Below are 17,096 nucleotides of genomic sequence, written 5' to 3' on the forward strand. Positions count from 1 at the left end.
CTTTGGTCTCCAAGGTCTTGATTGTTAAATTCTGTGTCTACTTCCCAGGAATCTACTACTTCCTTATAGCTCTGTATTTGACTCTTTGCTACTTTTCCTTCTTCTTTGGATCTGGGATAAAAAGAGAGGGAAGTGTATTTTGAGTGCTCATCTTCAGAATAAGTAAAAGGATATCCACTGGTCCTTTTTTTTTTTTAGGTTCTTGGTAATTTTCAGGCAAATACACATTTCTAGTCTTAAGGTTCCATTTTCCTAGCAAAACCAGGAAAGATTATTGCAATAACTTCAGAATACTTTCATGCATCATGCTGTAAATCTAACCCGTGTTTGGGATTAGATGTAGGTGGGGAGGCACTGGAGTCCTTCATTACTTAAGGATTCAAATTTATGGATCCTGCCATCTTGTAGCTCGGAATTAGGAAAATATAGCACAATGATCTCTGAGGGAGGGTTGGTTGTGTGGGGGGCATGGACAGGAAGTGATGCCATCACTTCCATTCTATTCAGAGGGACATTCGTGGCCCTAATTTTCTGCACATAGACTGAGAAGGAAGATTTTCCCTGTGTTTAGGAAAGAAAGGAGAATTGTATATGAGTGAGAACTAGGGGTTACCACCAAAGCAAGCTTTAGATTTCAGGTTATTTTTAGTGTTTGTGTCTTTGGAGGCTGTGTATGTTATACATACTCCCAGCATGGAAACCATCTCCCCATTTGAATGATTGCAAGTTGAATCAAATTCAAATATACCCTTAATCCAATTCTACTATTAGGAAAAACAAACACATGAAACTCTGAATGTGAAATAAAACTGTATTGGGAGCTTTTGTGAATGTTTCAGTTTCACGGTCTTTTAAAGTTGTTCTTTGTAATAGCCTGTTTATTCAATTCCTGAAGCATTGTCAAGAAAATAGTCTTTAATCTGTGAAAATTTTCAAGTGGTCCTTTTTTTCTCTCATGTGTTCCCCCCCACCCCATTCAAGTGTTGTTGTAGTCATTTTAAGGTAGACATGAACTGTTTGATTCTTTTAAAAATTATTTATGGCACATCAAGTGGCGCCTAGTGTTCAGTCACAATATTGAAACTGTTTCTGAATGCCCATGTAAAATATGGTAGAAAGGTCAGGGGGCTTATGTATATAACTTCTAGAAACATACCTCAGCATTGGAACTGGTTATAATTCCTGGGTGCTGACAAGAAGATTAATAATGTTTAACTCTGATTGTGGCAATTTTTGCCAATTTCAGTGCCATGGTCCTTTCCTTTTAAATTATTACCTGGAATTGAAGTGATAACAAATGTTTTATGTTTCATATTGCCATATAAAAAAGGTAAACTTTCATATGTTACATGCCCTTCGCACACGAACACACACACATGAAGGAAATAAGAAATTCTCCTACAGTGGAAAGATTATCCATGTCTTGAGATTAGGTGACCAGTCCTCATGCGGTCAAGCCACATGTAAAAATTGAAAACGTAACCTGTGGGTTTTTGTGTACTGACTGTATCACACAGTTCTAATTTTCTTTTGTTTTTCTGGGAAATGAGCAACAAATGAGCTCCTTTGCCAAGTTTTATTATTGAATCAACTGCCAAAGTTTAAGAGAGAGAGTCAATGATGCTTAAAATTATTTGGTGTTGAGTGAAGAGGCAGAGAAAGGTATTTCATGTTCCCAAACATTTTAACTTTTATGTCTCTACCTGATGTTGGAATATCATTTAGATTTCAAGGCTTTTCTGATTCTTTTAAAAATGATGCACACTGGTGAGTGAAGTCCAAGCAATAGTGAGAGGAGCTATAATCCTACTCACTAACATCGACTTTAGAACCACATATTCTGATTTTTCAGGAGACTATATTCTTTCTTGCCTGATCACCCCTGTATTTAAACCTATGTGTATCAGAAGGCCTGTGAGCTTGCTTGTGGTTTTGTACCATTTGGAAGTTCAAATTTGACTTTAGAAATGATGTCATATTTGCTTACTGCAAACTGGGCTCATGTTGGTTGAGAATTGGATGTGATTCAGGTCAAAGTTTTGTCTTAAAAAGAATAAAGCCCTGTATGCTTCATTTCCTGATTTTAGGAGAATGTATAAAGCTTTAAAAATAGAGTGAATATGACTGAAAGGCATATTCTTGCTTTTGGGAGCATGGAAATAAACTGTCAAAAAGAAGATTCAGTTGGCGCAGACTCTCTCCTGTCATGTAGAGTTTGGGTGTTATGAATAGTGTGTTGCTTATGAGCATCCATGTTCTCTTTCATTCCTGGGGCAAGATTCTCATCACTCTGATTGCTTTGCATGTCTTCTGGGCCTAGGAAGATGTGGTTGGGTTCTGAACATCACACATGGTAGGAAGAATCTACAAACATTAGATGAATTCTTCAGCAATTCAGTCTCTTTTTCTAAACTCCAGCACACTACTTCTTTCCATATTGTAACTTATTTACATCACAGCTTTGGCTAGTGGGCATTTCCTTTAGTTCAGACATAGATCATCTGGCTTTGATAGCTAGAATGCTGAGCAGACGGGACTACAATCGTGGGTTTCTTCTCAAATTCACACTGAGTCCTGCTCAGTCTATGTGTAATCTCTACAGTGGAATTTAACTCTTTATATAACCACTGCTAGACTTGAGTATTGGAGAGATTTCCAAGAAATCTGCCAGATACTTTTCTTGACATATAAACTAAAAATAATATTTTTTATCAGAGAGGATAAAAAAAACCTAAGTATCAGTGTTCCAGGGTGGTAGATGAAGATGACTTTAAATAAGTCATCTCATTTACAGTGGGCCACTTGGAGAATGAAGAATGCTTAAGCGTTAGTGCAACTGGCATACATATTCATTAACGAAGGGAAGGTGCCCTGAGTGTTCCCTTCACACACCACTCCTCTACTTCTGGTCACTGTATTGGGAGGAGCACAGCTCTCAGGGGCTGGCCTGTATACTCACTTCCTAAGGCTGGAAGCGCCTCTCTGCCAACTGCCTTCAAGCACGAGTGGTCACCTTTCCCCTGGGTGGAGCCTCCAGACTTCATATTCCTTTTTGGGTTAGAGTTGGAAAAAGTCTCTCCTCAGTCACCTTCCCTTCATCTTTTTCCTTCAGAAACTGGACTTTGGTATGCTTTTCTTATAAAAGAGTAGGAAAAGGAGTCTACCCCAGTAGCTTTTTTTGTTTCCAATATCATCATCCTGCCCTGATGTATTCTAACCAAGACTGTCTTTTAAGTTCTTGGCTTTGAAACCATAATTTCAGGCGCTCAGAGACTCTCTGTTCCAAGCTCTGATTTATAGATGGAGAAGTCAAGGCTGAGTGACTGGGGTTGAGGAAGAAAGTGGAAGTTATTTGCGCTGATCCTCCCAGCTAGATAGAAGCAGATGCTTAATATATGAGTGTCCTCTTTCCATTTTTGCAAGTTGTCTTTTGACTCTGTGACTGATTTATTTTGGTTATTATGGAATTCGTGCATTTCAAAAATTCTTGTCCTTTTCTTTTTACTCAAATTTTACTTGATGGCAATATAACAAGCAAAATGCTCAACAAGTTTCCCTATGAGAAGCAGCAACCCCCTACATTCTCCTGTTCCATTTATTCATTCCTTTTAATTTTTTTGTCAGACTGTTCCAATATCTCTACATAACATGCTTGCGTGGATACTTCCTGATTGTTGATGTGGCTACTACCTCTTAAATTCCTGGTATGGAGAGTAAGCATTTAAATTCTTCCACACCCCACATAAACATATTGTCTTCGAATGTTAAATTAAAAAGAAAAAAAAAACTTATGTTTCTTTTTATTACTGGCATTTGAAAAGCAAAAATTATAATCTGATTTTGGAGTCAATGTATAAATAGGAATTTTGGGGTATTTGTCCTGGTCTTTGGTATTTAGAAAGAAGTCTTTCCTAATGATGGAGAAGGGGTGCCACTTCCACAGCGTTTTCTCCCTCCAGCAGTATCCACTTCCTCCTGGCAACATATATTTTTTTAATTTAGGGATGTTTCCCTACGTGCCAGTTTTGTTCTTGCAGATGTCTGTGGTGGGGTTGGTGTGTTCCTCCAGGAGGAAGCCTGGAGTGTGAGTAGCTCAGTATCTGCCCTGCACTGACAGACATGGAGTAATACTGATCACTGTGCTGTGTTTGCCAGTTTATGGTACCATCACATGAAGACAAGCCACTGTTTCATTTCTTATCTCATGTAAAATTAATAGTACACAACACATCACTATTCAGACTTACATGCTATGGGAGGTGGCCCATGAGGCAGCAAGAGCCCATGGCATTGAGTTTGACATGGTCTCTTCAGAAGGTTTAGAGTTGGCCCCTCTCTCAGGGCACCATGATGATGAAAGCACAACCTTCTGTCTTTTTCATGATTTCAGGTAGATGCATTGAGATTACGACTGGAAGAGAAAGAATCTTTCCTCAATAAAAAAACAAAACAGCTACAGGACCTCACGGAAGAGAAGGGGACACTGGCTGGAGAGATTCGGGACATGAAAGATATGTTAGAAGTAAAGGAGAGAAAAATCAATGTTCTTCAGAAAAAGGTGAGTAGCTGACACACGCTCTTCAGATTGGGAATTGGCATCATCCGTGTTCTGTGACTTCAGACATATGTTTGATTATTTGGAAAAAATAAATTATTTTTAAAGAATTTTAGAGTAAAAAGCATAAACTTCTAAAGGGCTGGCATTTGACTCACTGGAGGTTGTATTGTGTTATTTCTAACATGGCCTGATGAATTTTCTATTTAACACCCAATAGCTAAATAGTGAATATTTTTTTATGCTTAAACGTAGTGGTAATTGCACAAATTTAGACATAAGTCTAAAATTTTAGAAAGTCCAAATTACTGTATTTTAATGCATTTTGGGCTTAAAATGCATTTGGGTCTTAAATGTATTTTAGATGCATTTTGAGTTACATAAACTTTAGTAGATCTATCCTGCCGAACCCAGATAGATTTTAAGGGTGTAGGGGGTAGTGTTTGCATTCATTACTTAATTGGTATCATTGAGAGAAGGCATAATAGTTTCTGATAGTGACTTAACACAGAAGTTGCTGGACCTGGTGAGGACTCTTCTTTCTTTTTTCAGCAACTCATTTTCTCCCTTGTAGGGCATGATGATTTTGTGATAATACCCTGCTTTTATTTTGGAAAATTCACATTTCCTACTGTGTTCAGTTTTGGTTGGACCATAATGTATCCCGACTTAACCTAGAAAAAGGTAGGCAAGAAGAGAAACCAACTCCTACTCTTCATAGTGAAAGAAATTCTATTGGGAAGATTAACAGGTTCTATTGGAAAGGTAATAGATTAACCAGGCGACCAACATGGACACTGGGCAGGAATCAATGGTGGACAGGGGGAGTGGACTGGCCAGGACATTGCTGGGCTCCCCTACTTCGGGTGCAGAGAAATGGAATCTAACTGGCCCATCATCATCACCACCATCATCTCTTGCCTTGTTTATATCAACAGAACCCTAACATTTCCCCTGCTTATACCCTTATCTTTTTACGTCCTATTCTTAACTGAAAGTGGAGTAATCCTTTTGAAATATTTAGTAATTTATATCACCCTCTGATCAAAACTCTCCAGGTACATCCAGCCATAAAATTGATGGAACTAAGTGTGAAATGCAAATATGGGGACCCTTGATCCAAAGTTACCGATAATTTCAGAATGGTGATGGCTGAGCATTCAGTCAAGTATGGGGCCTTTCTGAGTTTTGGGCTTTGTGCAGCTATCCAAGTCACATGCCCAGGAAGCTGTCCCTACCTTCACTGGTTTCTAATCTCATTCAAAGTAAAAGTAGTATCTTCACCATGGTCTGCAATACTCTGCATTACTTACCTTCTCCTGTTTTCACCTCCTGTACTTCTGCTTTTCCCATAGCCTACTCTATTTTTGCCTTTGTTACCTTGTGCTTTTCCATTGACAGCTCAGGCAGCTCTCAGGGATTTGACAATTGCCAGACTCTCTGTGGGGATAGTCTCACCCTATACTTGCTCTGCCCTAGATGGTAGTCATGAACCACAGGTGGCTATTAAGTTCTTAAAATATGCTGTAAGAGGCCCTCCTTGGTGGCGCAGTGGGTTAAAGCACTGCACTAAGAAACTTAAGCTACTTCCGCATGAGTTCGATTCCCGCCTGCCCCGGAGGAGTCCACATGACGAGGCAGACCTCTCCTGACCCACCCGCTGCTCCCCTCAGCAGTGTACTTTGTAGATCTGCCTGTTCTGCTCCCCACTCTGTCTCTGGTGAATCCTCTCACCCTCTGCATCTCTGGCCTGTATACCCCAGTTCTGTATGAATAAATAAATAAAATAAATAAATAAATATTTAAATAAAAATACACTGTAAGATTAAAGTATATGCTATATTTTGAAGACAGTATAAAAAGAGGTGTGTAAGATATCTCAGAAGTATATGTTGCAATAAGATCTTGGACAGATAGGGGAAAAGAAACAAATATTAGTAAAATTCATTTCACCTGTTTCTTTAAATCTTTAAAGTATGACTATCATTTATCATTTTACAATTACCTGTGCAGCTCAAACTGTTTCTGTTGGACAGAACTGTCCTAAATGTCCTCATGAGTTACTCATGTGTTGCTTTTTTAGTTTCTTTCTGGCTCCTGCTTGAACAGTACTTTGGTATACATCCTCTTTGCCCTATACAAGATATTGTGGCCTCCCACATTCCTACATTCTGTCCCTCAGTTGTTCTTTCTAAGTAGATGTTATTTCCTAAGTAGAAATCTGACATTATGAGTTTTTGCTTTGTTCACTTACATGACTAGAATATTAAATTCTATAAAGGCAGAGGCTTTACTTCCCCTCCAATTACTGTATTTTTATCAGCCAAAAGGTATATATTTGTTGATTAGATGAATAAATGTGTGAATTTGCTTCAGAGTTAGTCCTGGGTGGAACATCTGGATGGACAAGATTAAGTGACATATTCAAGTCCTGCTTCCAGAACAACTCTTACCTGTGGCTTTGGCTCAAAGCCAGAGCTGTGCAAAAATGACGGTAGCAATTGGGATTCATTTGTTTCCACGAAGAGTCAATGATTATGTAATCAATGAAGCTCAAAAACCAGGAACCCACCTACCCGTGTTCTAGCCTTTTCATAAGTCAATTAGTTCTTTTAAAACTCAGTATTAATTTAGTTTAATATTAGATTAGTTCTTTTTAAACTCAATATCCTCAAGTGCATTCTTTTTCTCTTATAGTCAGCTAGAATCCTAAATTCAAGTATAAAGTAACAGGACTCTTACTGAAAAATTAAAGTTAGATTTAAATCAACTCATGGAGATGTTACTGGAGAGTTAAAGTAGAAATACAGCATTTATTTGAAAACCTCAAGATACGGGTGATCTGATGGATCCTGTTATTAATTTATTTCTGTCAAGATTTTTACAGAAAAAGATCTGGTCATTGAATTCCACTTCATTCCCCTTTGCAACTTCAGCTAAGATACGGATGTTTAGAAAAGAAATGGGAAGACATGACCAATGACCTTTAAATCTAAGGGGCTTTGTTGGGCAGTGCTAAGGGACTCATTAAAATGACAATTCTTGGGGACATGTTCTAAGGATTCAAAAGAAGACTTTTTTCATTTAAATCCTCAGGAGCAATGATAAAAGCTGAACTTTTATTGAACTTATATTGAACACTGTTTGCTTGATACTCTGCTGTGCTTATAACATACTGATTTTTTTTTTTTAATCTTGAGCATAAACCCATGAAACAGGTAGAGTTATTAAACCTAGGACACTTAAGGATGCTGAGGTTTATGGTAAGCTTGTCCAAGGTTATACAGTATTGATGTAAGGATTTTGTCTTTGGGAAAATGCGATAAAATGATTTTATTTCAAATTAAGTAAATAAGCCTCATTTTTCATTGAACCGCAAGTTTTTTTTTTCTTTTTTAAAGATTTATTTATTCATACAGAACTGGGGTACAGGCCAGAGATGCGGAGGGTGAGAGACTTCACCAGAGACAGAGTGAGGAGCAGAACAGGCAGATCGATGAAGTGAAGTGCACTGCTGAGGGGAGCAGCGGGCGGGCCAGGAGAGGTCTGCCACGCCATGTGGTCTCCTCCGGGACTGGCGGGGAATCGAACTCATGCGGAAGCAGCTTAAGCTTCTTAGTTCTGTGCGTTAACCCGCTGAGCCACCAGTGAGGGCCTGAACCACAAGTTTTATGATTAAAAACACCAGGTGTGAAAGTGAATCAAGGAAAAATATCACAATTGAATATTTTACCAGGAATTGAGACTAAATGTCCTCATTCTTGAGGAATAAATGGCAACAATTTACTCAGTACATATTTTAAGATGGGTCATTCAATTGAAAATGATAAATGACCACTTTTGCTGATGTGTATATTTTGCAAAATTTAAAACTTTTCTCCATAACCAGATCAAAATGTTTCGGAGCCAATTTGGAAGTTCTAGAACAAAGCTAGTTGTATGTTTATGGCTTCTTTGGGCAAATGATCACATTCCTACTTGTTTAAGTTATGCAGATAATGGATTTTTCACTGTTTACCAATACATTTGTTGAGGAGATAAAAGCACTGGCAACATAGGGAAAGGACAGGAGTTTATTATTCCTGCAGAATCTAAGAGATATTAAAAGAGGTAATCTCCACAGAAGTGATGCACACAATTCAAAAACCAACTCAAGCAACAATACAAAGACTCATGAAGCATTGTCTTTGGGTCTGGAGACTCCTTGGTGTTTTGGCCACATTCAGTAAAATTGACTGTTTCAGGGCAGGCCTAGATTGGAGCAGCATAAGCTTTGGATTAGGGTGTGTTGGCATGGAAGAATAATAAACTCATGTCAATGTCAGAGGTGCAGTATTACTTAATATTTCTTTCTCCTAGACTCTTTGGCAACCCTCACTGTGTTTTGATGCCAGTGGGGCTGGGTATACTCCTTTCATAGCCATGTTTAACCTGGCGAGGTTAGGCTTGCACCTCATATCTGTCAGCTCTGCCTTCAGAGTCCCTGGTCTCAGAAGGCTCGTGTACTCCATCAGCCACTTGGACAGATCACATGTCTGGGCAACAGGCATGGACATGATGCTCTGAGCATTTTGTTACTTGAGGAAGGAAGTGAGGTTGAGTAAACAGGGAACCCCAGGTGGCAGAATATCTCTGAGCAAGCTTTTGTAGAAGGCCAGAGATCATTGAGTATAGAGTTTTGGTCCTACTGCTGTAATTCCAAGATAGGAGTTGCTTTAGCAAGTAACAGAAATGTGTGTATATGGAGGTTTTTAGTGGAATAGCCTCTTTTGCTACGATGTCAGAGGAGCAGCACAGTTTTATAGCAGTCCTAGCATTCTGTTCCCATACCTGAATTTAGACTTCAACTGATGAAGTGCTACCTGACTATAGAGTTTTTGTAGGAAATGTCATAAAACCTTGATGACATTGTACATTTGGAAAGTGTATAATGCCCTGGATTTCAGGACATGGTAGCATTATTTGAACCAGATCAAATTCAGACTGTTATGCAGCTCATAGATTCTTACAGCATGAACTTACTACCCAAGAAATTTTTTTTAAAGCCATTAAAATTGGACAAAAATTCTATCTCCATTTTCATTCTAGGTCTCAGTCCCAGGAGTGATGTAAATTTATAGAGCAGAGGCACTTTATTAGGGTATAAAAACAGATGGTGATTTTTCTGGAAGCCAAGTTCATGAGCTGCCTACTGGGCTTCATACCCAACCCTGCAAATTGGGTAGGGATGGGTGAGTGGAGTTGGCTCATGGGACTGCTATCTACAGACTTTCCTATGTTAGCTTCTTTATCCTACTCATTTGAAACTGTGGTGGTGAGAATTTTGAATAATGGTTAAAGTCAGAGGTTAAAATGCCATGGGGCTTGTTTATCAGCATTCTGGGTTTCTTCATGAAGCTTACTTCCCCAAGAAGTAATATTTGAGAAGATGAATACAGAACATGGAGACTCCCACGTTAGTCTAAACTTGATGTAAGCTCTGTGGACTTTTTGAGTGAATTGAGCTCTTTCTCAGGTTTAAACATCCAGTTGAACTTTTATGTTATTGGCAAGCCTCCTAATTTTTAAAACATGTACAAAATCATATTCATTTTGCATTTGCTAAGTGTTTCCTATATGTCAGTTAGTCAGTATTCTAGGTCCTGGAGGTTCAAGAAAAGTTAAATACCCTCCAGTCTTCAAGAAGCTCACAGTCTCACTGGGGAGATAGATCAGCTTAATCATAAGTGTGAGTATAGAGGAGAGCAATGTGGCATGGTACCAGAAACAGACCACTCGAAGAACACAAGAGCAGAATTCTGGCGACCTTAAAGAAAAGTAATTTATTAAAAGAGCATCCAAACTCCAGTATCTGGCCAGTAAAACTAGACTGGAGCTGATCAAGAAAGAGGATGACTCTAGGAGACTAAGAGAAGGCAGACAGCACCATGATTCCATACCCAGGAGTGTCTGGTAAGGTGTTTTGTCTTCTGATGGCTGTCCTCCCACTCCTCCCTCTACCCTTATATCACGCAGTAGGTTGAGGTTAAAAATCATGGGGCAGAGCTCCAAATTTAACTCAAGTGCCTCTCATTGGTAGAATCTAATGACATGCTCTCCAAAAGAATCTGGAAAATGTTGCTCCAAGCTTTACTTCTTGTGTTTGTCAAGAAAGTCTTTGTCAACACTGCAGAGTAAGAAAGGTTTGACAACTGATAGAGAACTATTTCTTGACCTAGTTTGAAATTGTGCATCCTTTCAGTGAATTTCAGATTTCCTCCCAGAGTTAACAGTTTTGAGTATGTCCGTTTTGATCATGGAGAAAGCTCACGCTTCTTGCAAAATATGCATTGGTAAACAAATTATATCAGCTGATGTGGAGGGAATGAGAACTTGGGAGAAGAGAAATCAGTTTTAGATCTACTCCTGGTCCAAGAATGTACTAAGAAGAATGATTTGCCCCAGTGAAATGTCAAACCCACTCATTGTTCCCAGGACAGCATGTTCCGTGTAGGATGCAAGATGAAACCATCCCATGAATAATAAAACATAAATGAAGATATGACTATTGCTCCACCCACACCTAACATTTCCAACCTCAGTTCCATTGCCCTGGGAAAGTAAAAAAGTGATGAAGACGTTAGTAAGGGACCTTTGCCATTCTTCACTTTCCCTTTTAATTTAAAGAAACTGGCATTCATAGCATATACTTTTATGTACTGCAATAAGAATATTTCCTTCTCCATTTCTCACTTCTAACTTCCTGGATTGTTAGAGGCATGGTATTTAATGAGAGTGTTACAATCAAATAGATGATTATCTATAATAATAATAAAAAATAATAAAATAGATTTTTTTACTTAAAAAAAAAACCAAATAGATGATTATCTATGATCATTTCCAATTATGACCTTGCAAATGATGGTATTTTATAATAAAAGCCTTATCTACTTTGCTATTGGACCCTGTTTGAAGTAAGGGCTTTGCACTCAATGGTTGTGAATCCTGATGGCACTTGGGTACTATCATCATCTTCATTTGTAACACAGGAATTTGTGGCATAGACAGTAGTTTTCCCACAATCACAAAGCAGGAAAGTGATGGAGCTGTTCTTAACCACCTCACTCTTTGCTGTTTTTCTACTTTATGATCCTGCCTCCCTCGTGAGATGTGGGATCATTAACTTTTAGGGATAAGCTGTCATTTGAGCAGCTTACCTGAGATTGATGCATGGGATGCCTGTTTCTATACCAAACCATCAAACGTCCAGAGATGCAGTTATCATTATGTAATGATGATGAGAAAGAGGAAACTAATATATACTTATATATTAATAAAATATGACATCAGGCCTGGATCAAAAAAAATGTACATTAAGCTATATTTAGAAAAAAGAGAGATTGTGGTGACCTTCAGTTTTTAGATTTCCCCCTATGATAGTCTTCATGTTCCATTCTAAGCTAGTGGTTGTTGTGCTGCTTTGTTTTCAATCGATGACGCCTTTTTTGCTGTCACAGTAGTTTCACTTTGATTGTTGGCTTAAAGGATTGAAACCTTGAAAGTCGATCCAGGTCCCTTAAGCAGTTTTTCTGGTTAGAGGTGAACTCATGATTCAGGAGTCAGCCAGTCAGTCTGACCTCTGAGTGTAGGTGCCTCTGCTCCTAAGCCTCCTAAGCTCTGACATTCAGAGCTGCAAGTAGGGTGCCATGGCTCTAAGGCAGTAGGTCTCAACACAAGGGTCGTTCCTCCCTAGAAACATTCGTGCTATCTGGAGAGAGTTTGGGGACACAGCTGGGAACTTGCTGTAAGCTCTAGGTGGTAAATTCGGCATCAGTCAATACTGTTAACAGCCCATGAGACAAGAAGACAGTTCTCCACCCCAGCCTGTGTCTGAAACAAACCCTATTCACCTGGGATTCTTTCCTTCCCAGGTAATAATAGCCCTACTCATCTGGGCTCTTTCTGCTCCCTTCTTGAAGGTAGTACTCTTCAAACTAGTTTTTATTTAGGTTAACAGATCATTCCCTCTCCCCTGGATATTGTTTTAGCTGGCATGATTGACATTAAAAAATAATATAATGGTTTATTTTTACATCATTTTGTGCCTTTTCCCATCTCAGTTGTAATCCCGTGGGCTTCCCATTACCAAATCACCTTGTGCCATCACCATAGTCCAGTGCATTTCCCTTCCTCCCACTCTTTTTGATCCCATTCTCCACTCTACCCCCATAAAATGTCTCTGGTATACAGCTGTTCATCATAATTATTATTTTCTCTCCTGGTCCGTTATACTCCTGCTATGAGTGAAACCATCCGGTATTTTTCCTTTTCTTTCTGGCTTATTTCACTAAGCGTGATCTTTTCCAGCTCCATGTATGTTGCTGCAAAAGGCATATGTTTATTTTTTTTTGGTTGCTGAGTAATATTCCATTGTGTGATTGACATTTTTAACTTCACTCATCCCTGTTGTTATAGGGTGTGGGGTGTCTTGTGTGCATGTGTGTGTGTTCATGCATGCTCATATGCATGTGTATGTGATGTTTGGCCTCCTACTGTTATTTTCTCTCTTTTAGTTTTCGTATATAGTCACTCATACATATAATACATATAAAGGCTATTTTACCTGTTAAAATTACTGAAACTGAGCTGACCACACTGGTCATCTTGACTAGTTTGGGGAGGAGAGGGAGCTAGTTGTTCAGTTGAAGCATTAGGAGCATATATTAGAAGTAAGCATCTGATTTAGACGAAAGAGTGATCGGTCACCCAGCAGGTATCACCCAGTTAAGATTTCTTTGGCTAAAGACCAACATTCCAGTCTTTTGGAAAAATGAACTTTAAGACTAATTTTTTTCCTCATGAAAATACACCTTACTTTAGCAGCCTTTGGGGCTGAAAATATGATGTCTGTATTCACACTTTATATATCTTCTCATATATTTTAGTCATTTAGGATATGGTACAATTATTTGTCTGATGTGAACTAATATAGATTTAACTAATAGGCAACTTAAAATATTTGCAGCTAAGGAAGTATTGTGTAGATTAATGTTTCAGATTTTCCTGTTTTCTTTTGGACAGTGCATTCTACAGTTCTGAAAAGAAAAGAAGAAGCTAACCTATGCCATTACATCGTTTAAGTTCTCTCTTTATATTCTGTGCTGAAGGGCAGCAGTGAGTTACTGGGTTGAAGTGGCTGCGTTTTTGTTCTGGCATCACAGTACACTGTGTCTTTATCGTGGTATGAAATTGATGCCAAGGCTTCTAGTGCTAATTAAATTCCATAAGACAAATAATCATCAAGCATGTGTGGCTGCAACTCTTGGCTGGAATAACATTGCCCAATGTTAACTGTGGCCTAGGGATAGAACCACCTTGGTGATCTTTTTTAAAAAAGATTTATTTGTGCATACAGAACTGGAGTACAGGCTAGAAATGCAGGGGCGGTGAGTGGATTCACCAGAGGCAAAGTGGGGAGCAGAACAGGCCGACTGACAAGTACACTGCTGAGGGGAGTAGCGGGCTGTCAGGAGAGGTCTGATGCGCCATGTGTATCTCCTCCGGGGCAGGTGGGGATCAAACTCATGCGGAAGTGGCTTTAGCTTCTTAGTGCTGCGATTTAACCCGCTGTGCCACCAGGGAGGGCCCACCTTGGTGATTTTAACCAGTTGATCAGAAGTCTGTTTTGTCCAATGCAGTAATACCTTTAAAGTCACTTTGTTTCCCCAGTAGAAGTATTGCTTCTTTTGTGAACCTAAGCTTCTCATCAAGCAACCTCCTTCTTTGTGATATTTTTTTTTCTTATATTCTAAAGGCACCCTCTTTATCAAGATGGCATAGATGAATTGACTTTTCATTGTCAAATGGACCAATGCCACAATATTCACGTTCCGATGGAGCAATGTAAGAGACTTAGGAAGGCCTGCTGTATGCTTATGCATCTGTTCAGCACCGTGGGCACTGTTTTCTAGGACCATGTATTACTACTTCCTGGCTCTGTTGAACACCACCCAATGTTATTTGACTTTAAAAGGCATGCATGCTTTTTACCAGTATACCAAGAATGGGCATGCTGCTGATTAATCACAGTCCTGAAAGAGAAAGCTAGGAAGGGACTTGATGGATCTTCCTTATCCAACCTTTGTGTTTTTCCACTCAGGATGCAGGGTTCCTGAGAGATTATGTGCTCCAGGTCACAGAGCTAATTAGTGACAGAGCCTAGACTATACCCTAGTCTAAATCTGATTATATTTTTCTTTTTTTCTCTCTCCATGTTCATGACGTCTGAAGCCTTAGGCATCATGGCCCTGTTTTGATCAGTTTCCCCAACTTGATTCCATACAGCTATCTGGCAATACCTATTCTGGGTATCTGTAATGATATGGATGGACATGCTGCAGGCATTGGGGTAGAGTCCTTTACCTCTTGTGGGCAGGGGGCTGTAAGAAGAGCTTTATGGGAAAGCCAAGGACTAAACTGAGACAAGAGCTGAGGGACTAAGATGTGTTGTATAGTTAAAGCAGCCAGAGTAGCTTTGCAGAGATTTAGCTGGAAGAGGCAATGCAATGCATGTGGAGGAAACAGAAGTAATTTAATGTCGCTGGACCACACTCTCCTGCCCCACTTAGGAAGCAAGTTTTACATTTAAGAGACTTTCTACTCTTTATGTCTTCTAGCAATCAAACAAATTTTATAATTAAGGTTTTAGAGCTACTTTGACTTCCACATTATTCATGTTCTCCACTATCCCTTGTGACTCGCAAGTGACAATAGAGATTATCTGTATTTTTTCTGAGTGCTGTTCAGAGCCAAATCATGCTGAGAACTGATTCTTACTCAATGAGAGAGCTGATCTGGAGCCAGGGGAGGCAAATTCCCTTTTAAATAAATATTTGCTTCTGGGTTAAGACCTTATATTCTGTACTCAATTTCAGAATGATGGATTTTTAAAAGTTTGCTTATAATTGCTTGCAAAATCCTTTGAAGACTTAAAGTAAAAATGTCCAGACTGCCCTTTGGTTGCTACCCTAATGGGTATAGGCATCATGACACATCTTTCAATCTCATTTGCCAGCTGTTGTTGTTTTGTGATATGGGATTAGAGGTGGTTGAGCCTTTACATATTTCAGTCTGGGGATGATTCCGTTTTCCTTCCCACATACTCCCCAGACCATTTGATTTAAATCAATCTTATTTATGTGGGAAGGGGAATTTTCTGTCTGTCTTTTTTACTTATCCTGCATTTGGCAATAGATTCTGCTTTGCTGTGAAGAGTTTACACATATCTATATTAGCATTTATCATGTTATATTGTATAGGGAAGTTCATAATTCAAAATTTTTACTATATATATATATATATATATATATATATATATATATAATTTCCCCATAGTAACAAATGTGAATTAGGGGTGATATGTTCTTGGGAAATCTAATGCTAGTTATTATAGATGAGGGGCAGCTTAATAATATTCCAACATGGCAGTCTCATCACCAGTCTTTCCCCTTTGTCCTTACCTGACCACAGAACACTTTTTGCAAGCCACAAGATTTAAGTTCTATCACACCTTCCTGGCACACATTTCATGAATAACGCCTGGAAAGATGGACAGGGTGAATTTCACACTTATTATTAGATATGGCATGGTTTTCTTTGAGCAAAGAAGATTACTTGGATGGATTTTACCTATTCATGTGAGCCCTTCAAATCTGGATCCTAAGGTCAGAAACAGGAAAGTCAGGGATTTAAGGGGATTCTCTGAATAGGGTTCTCCGCAGTTGACTTGAAGATGAAAGGATCATGTGGCAAGGAATGTGGATGACCCCTGTGGCTAAGAGTGGTTACCACTGACAGCCAGCAAGGAAACGGGGACATCAGTCCTAAGACCATGACAAATTGTATTTTGTCAATAACAGAAATAAGCCTGGAAGTGACTATTTCCCTAATCTCCAGACAAGTCTTCATTCTGGCTTGTAATTAAATGTAGCTGTACCACATTTCAGCTTTGTGAGACCCCAGCCACCCCATGCATATTTCTGACTTATAGAACTATGGTCTGATAAATGAAGGTTGTTTCAAGCCAGAGTGGTGTTTGGTTACACAGCAAGAGAAGACTGATGCAGTTTATACCAAGGCAACTACTTGGTAAGAAATGTCTCACAAAAAGCCAAACAAGTAAACAGTAGTGTTCACAGAATAAGACATTGTCACTTTAATTAATCAATTTTCAATCTCCTTGTTAACTTATGTTAGAAGTATTGGGAGTTTTGATGAATTTTTCTTATTTTAAGGGGATTTCTGTTATTTCAAAATGTATGGGTAAAAGCAAACCTTTAGTACAGTTTGAGATTGTATTTTTTCTGATCATATAACAGATTTCTTAAAATGTGATGTTATATATTTGTGTCTGTTTCCCCCTTAAGCTCTGGGTTTAGAAGGGAAGTGACTGTGTCTTAAAAAGTCATCTTTTTTTTTTTAAAGATTTATTTATTTATTCATACAGAACTGGGGTACAGGCCAGAGATGCGGAGGGTGAGAGGATTCACCAGGGACAGAGTGG

At 38.9% G+C, this 17,096-nt stretch overlaps 1 protein-coding gene across 5 annotated transcripts in view; it reads left to right on the forward strand.

Annotated features, from left to right (window-relative positions):
• ERC2 (ELKS/RAB6-interacting/CAST family member 2) overlaps window positions 1-17,096 on the forward strand; it is a 782,253-nt gene that overhangs the window by 297,018 nt on the left and 468,139 nt on the right. For all 5 annotated transcript variants that reach the window (XR_001145038.1, XR_001145039.1, XR_001145040.1 and 2 more), the window contains one exon: window positions 4,391-4,558. Coding sequence is in view for 2 of the 5 variants with exons in the window: in XM_012720433.1 (XP_012575887.1) it covers window positions 4,391-4,558 (168 nt within the window). In the remaining 3 variants the exon portion in view is untranslated. The remainder of the gene's footprint in view (window positions 1-4,390; window positions 4,559-17,096) is intronic.

This window comes from Condylura cristata, unplaced genomic scaffold (genome assembly GCF_000260355.1).
Source record: "Condylura cristata isolate star-nosed mole 26May11 unplaced genomic scaffold, ConCri1.0 scaffold00004, whole genome shotgun sequence".
NCBI lineage: Eukaryota > Metazoa > Chordata > Mammalia > Eulipotyphla > Talpidae > Condylura > Condylura cristata.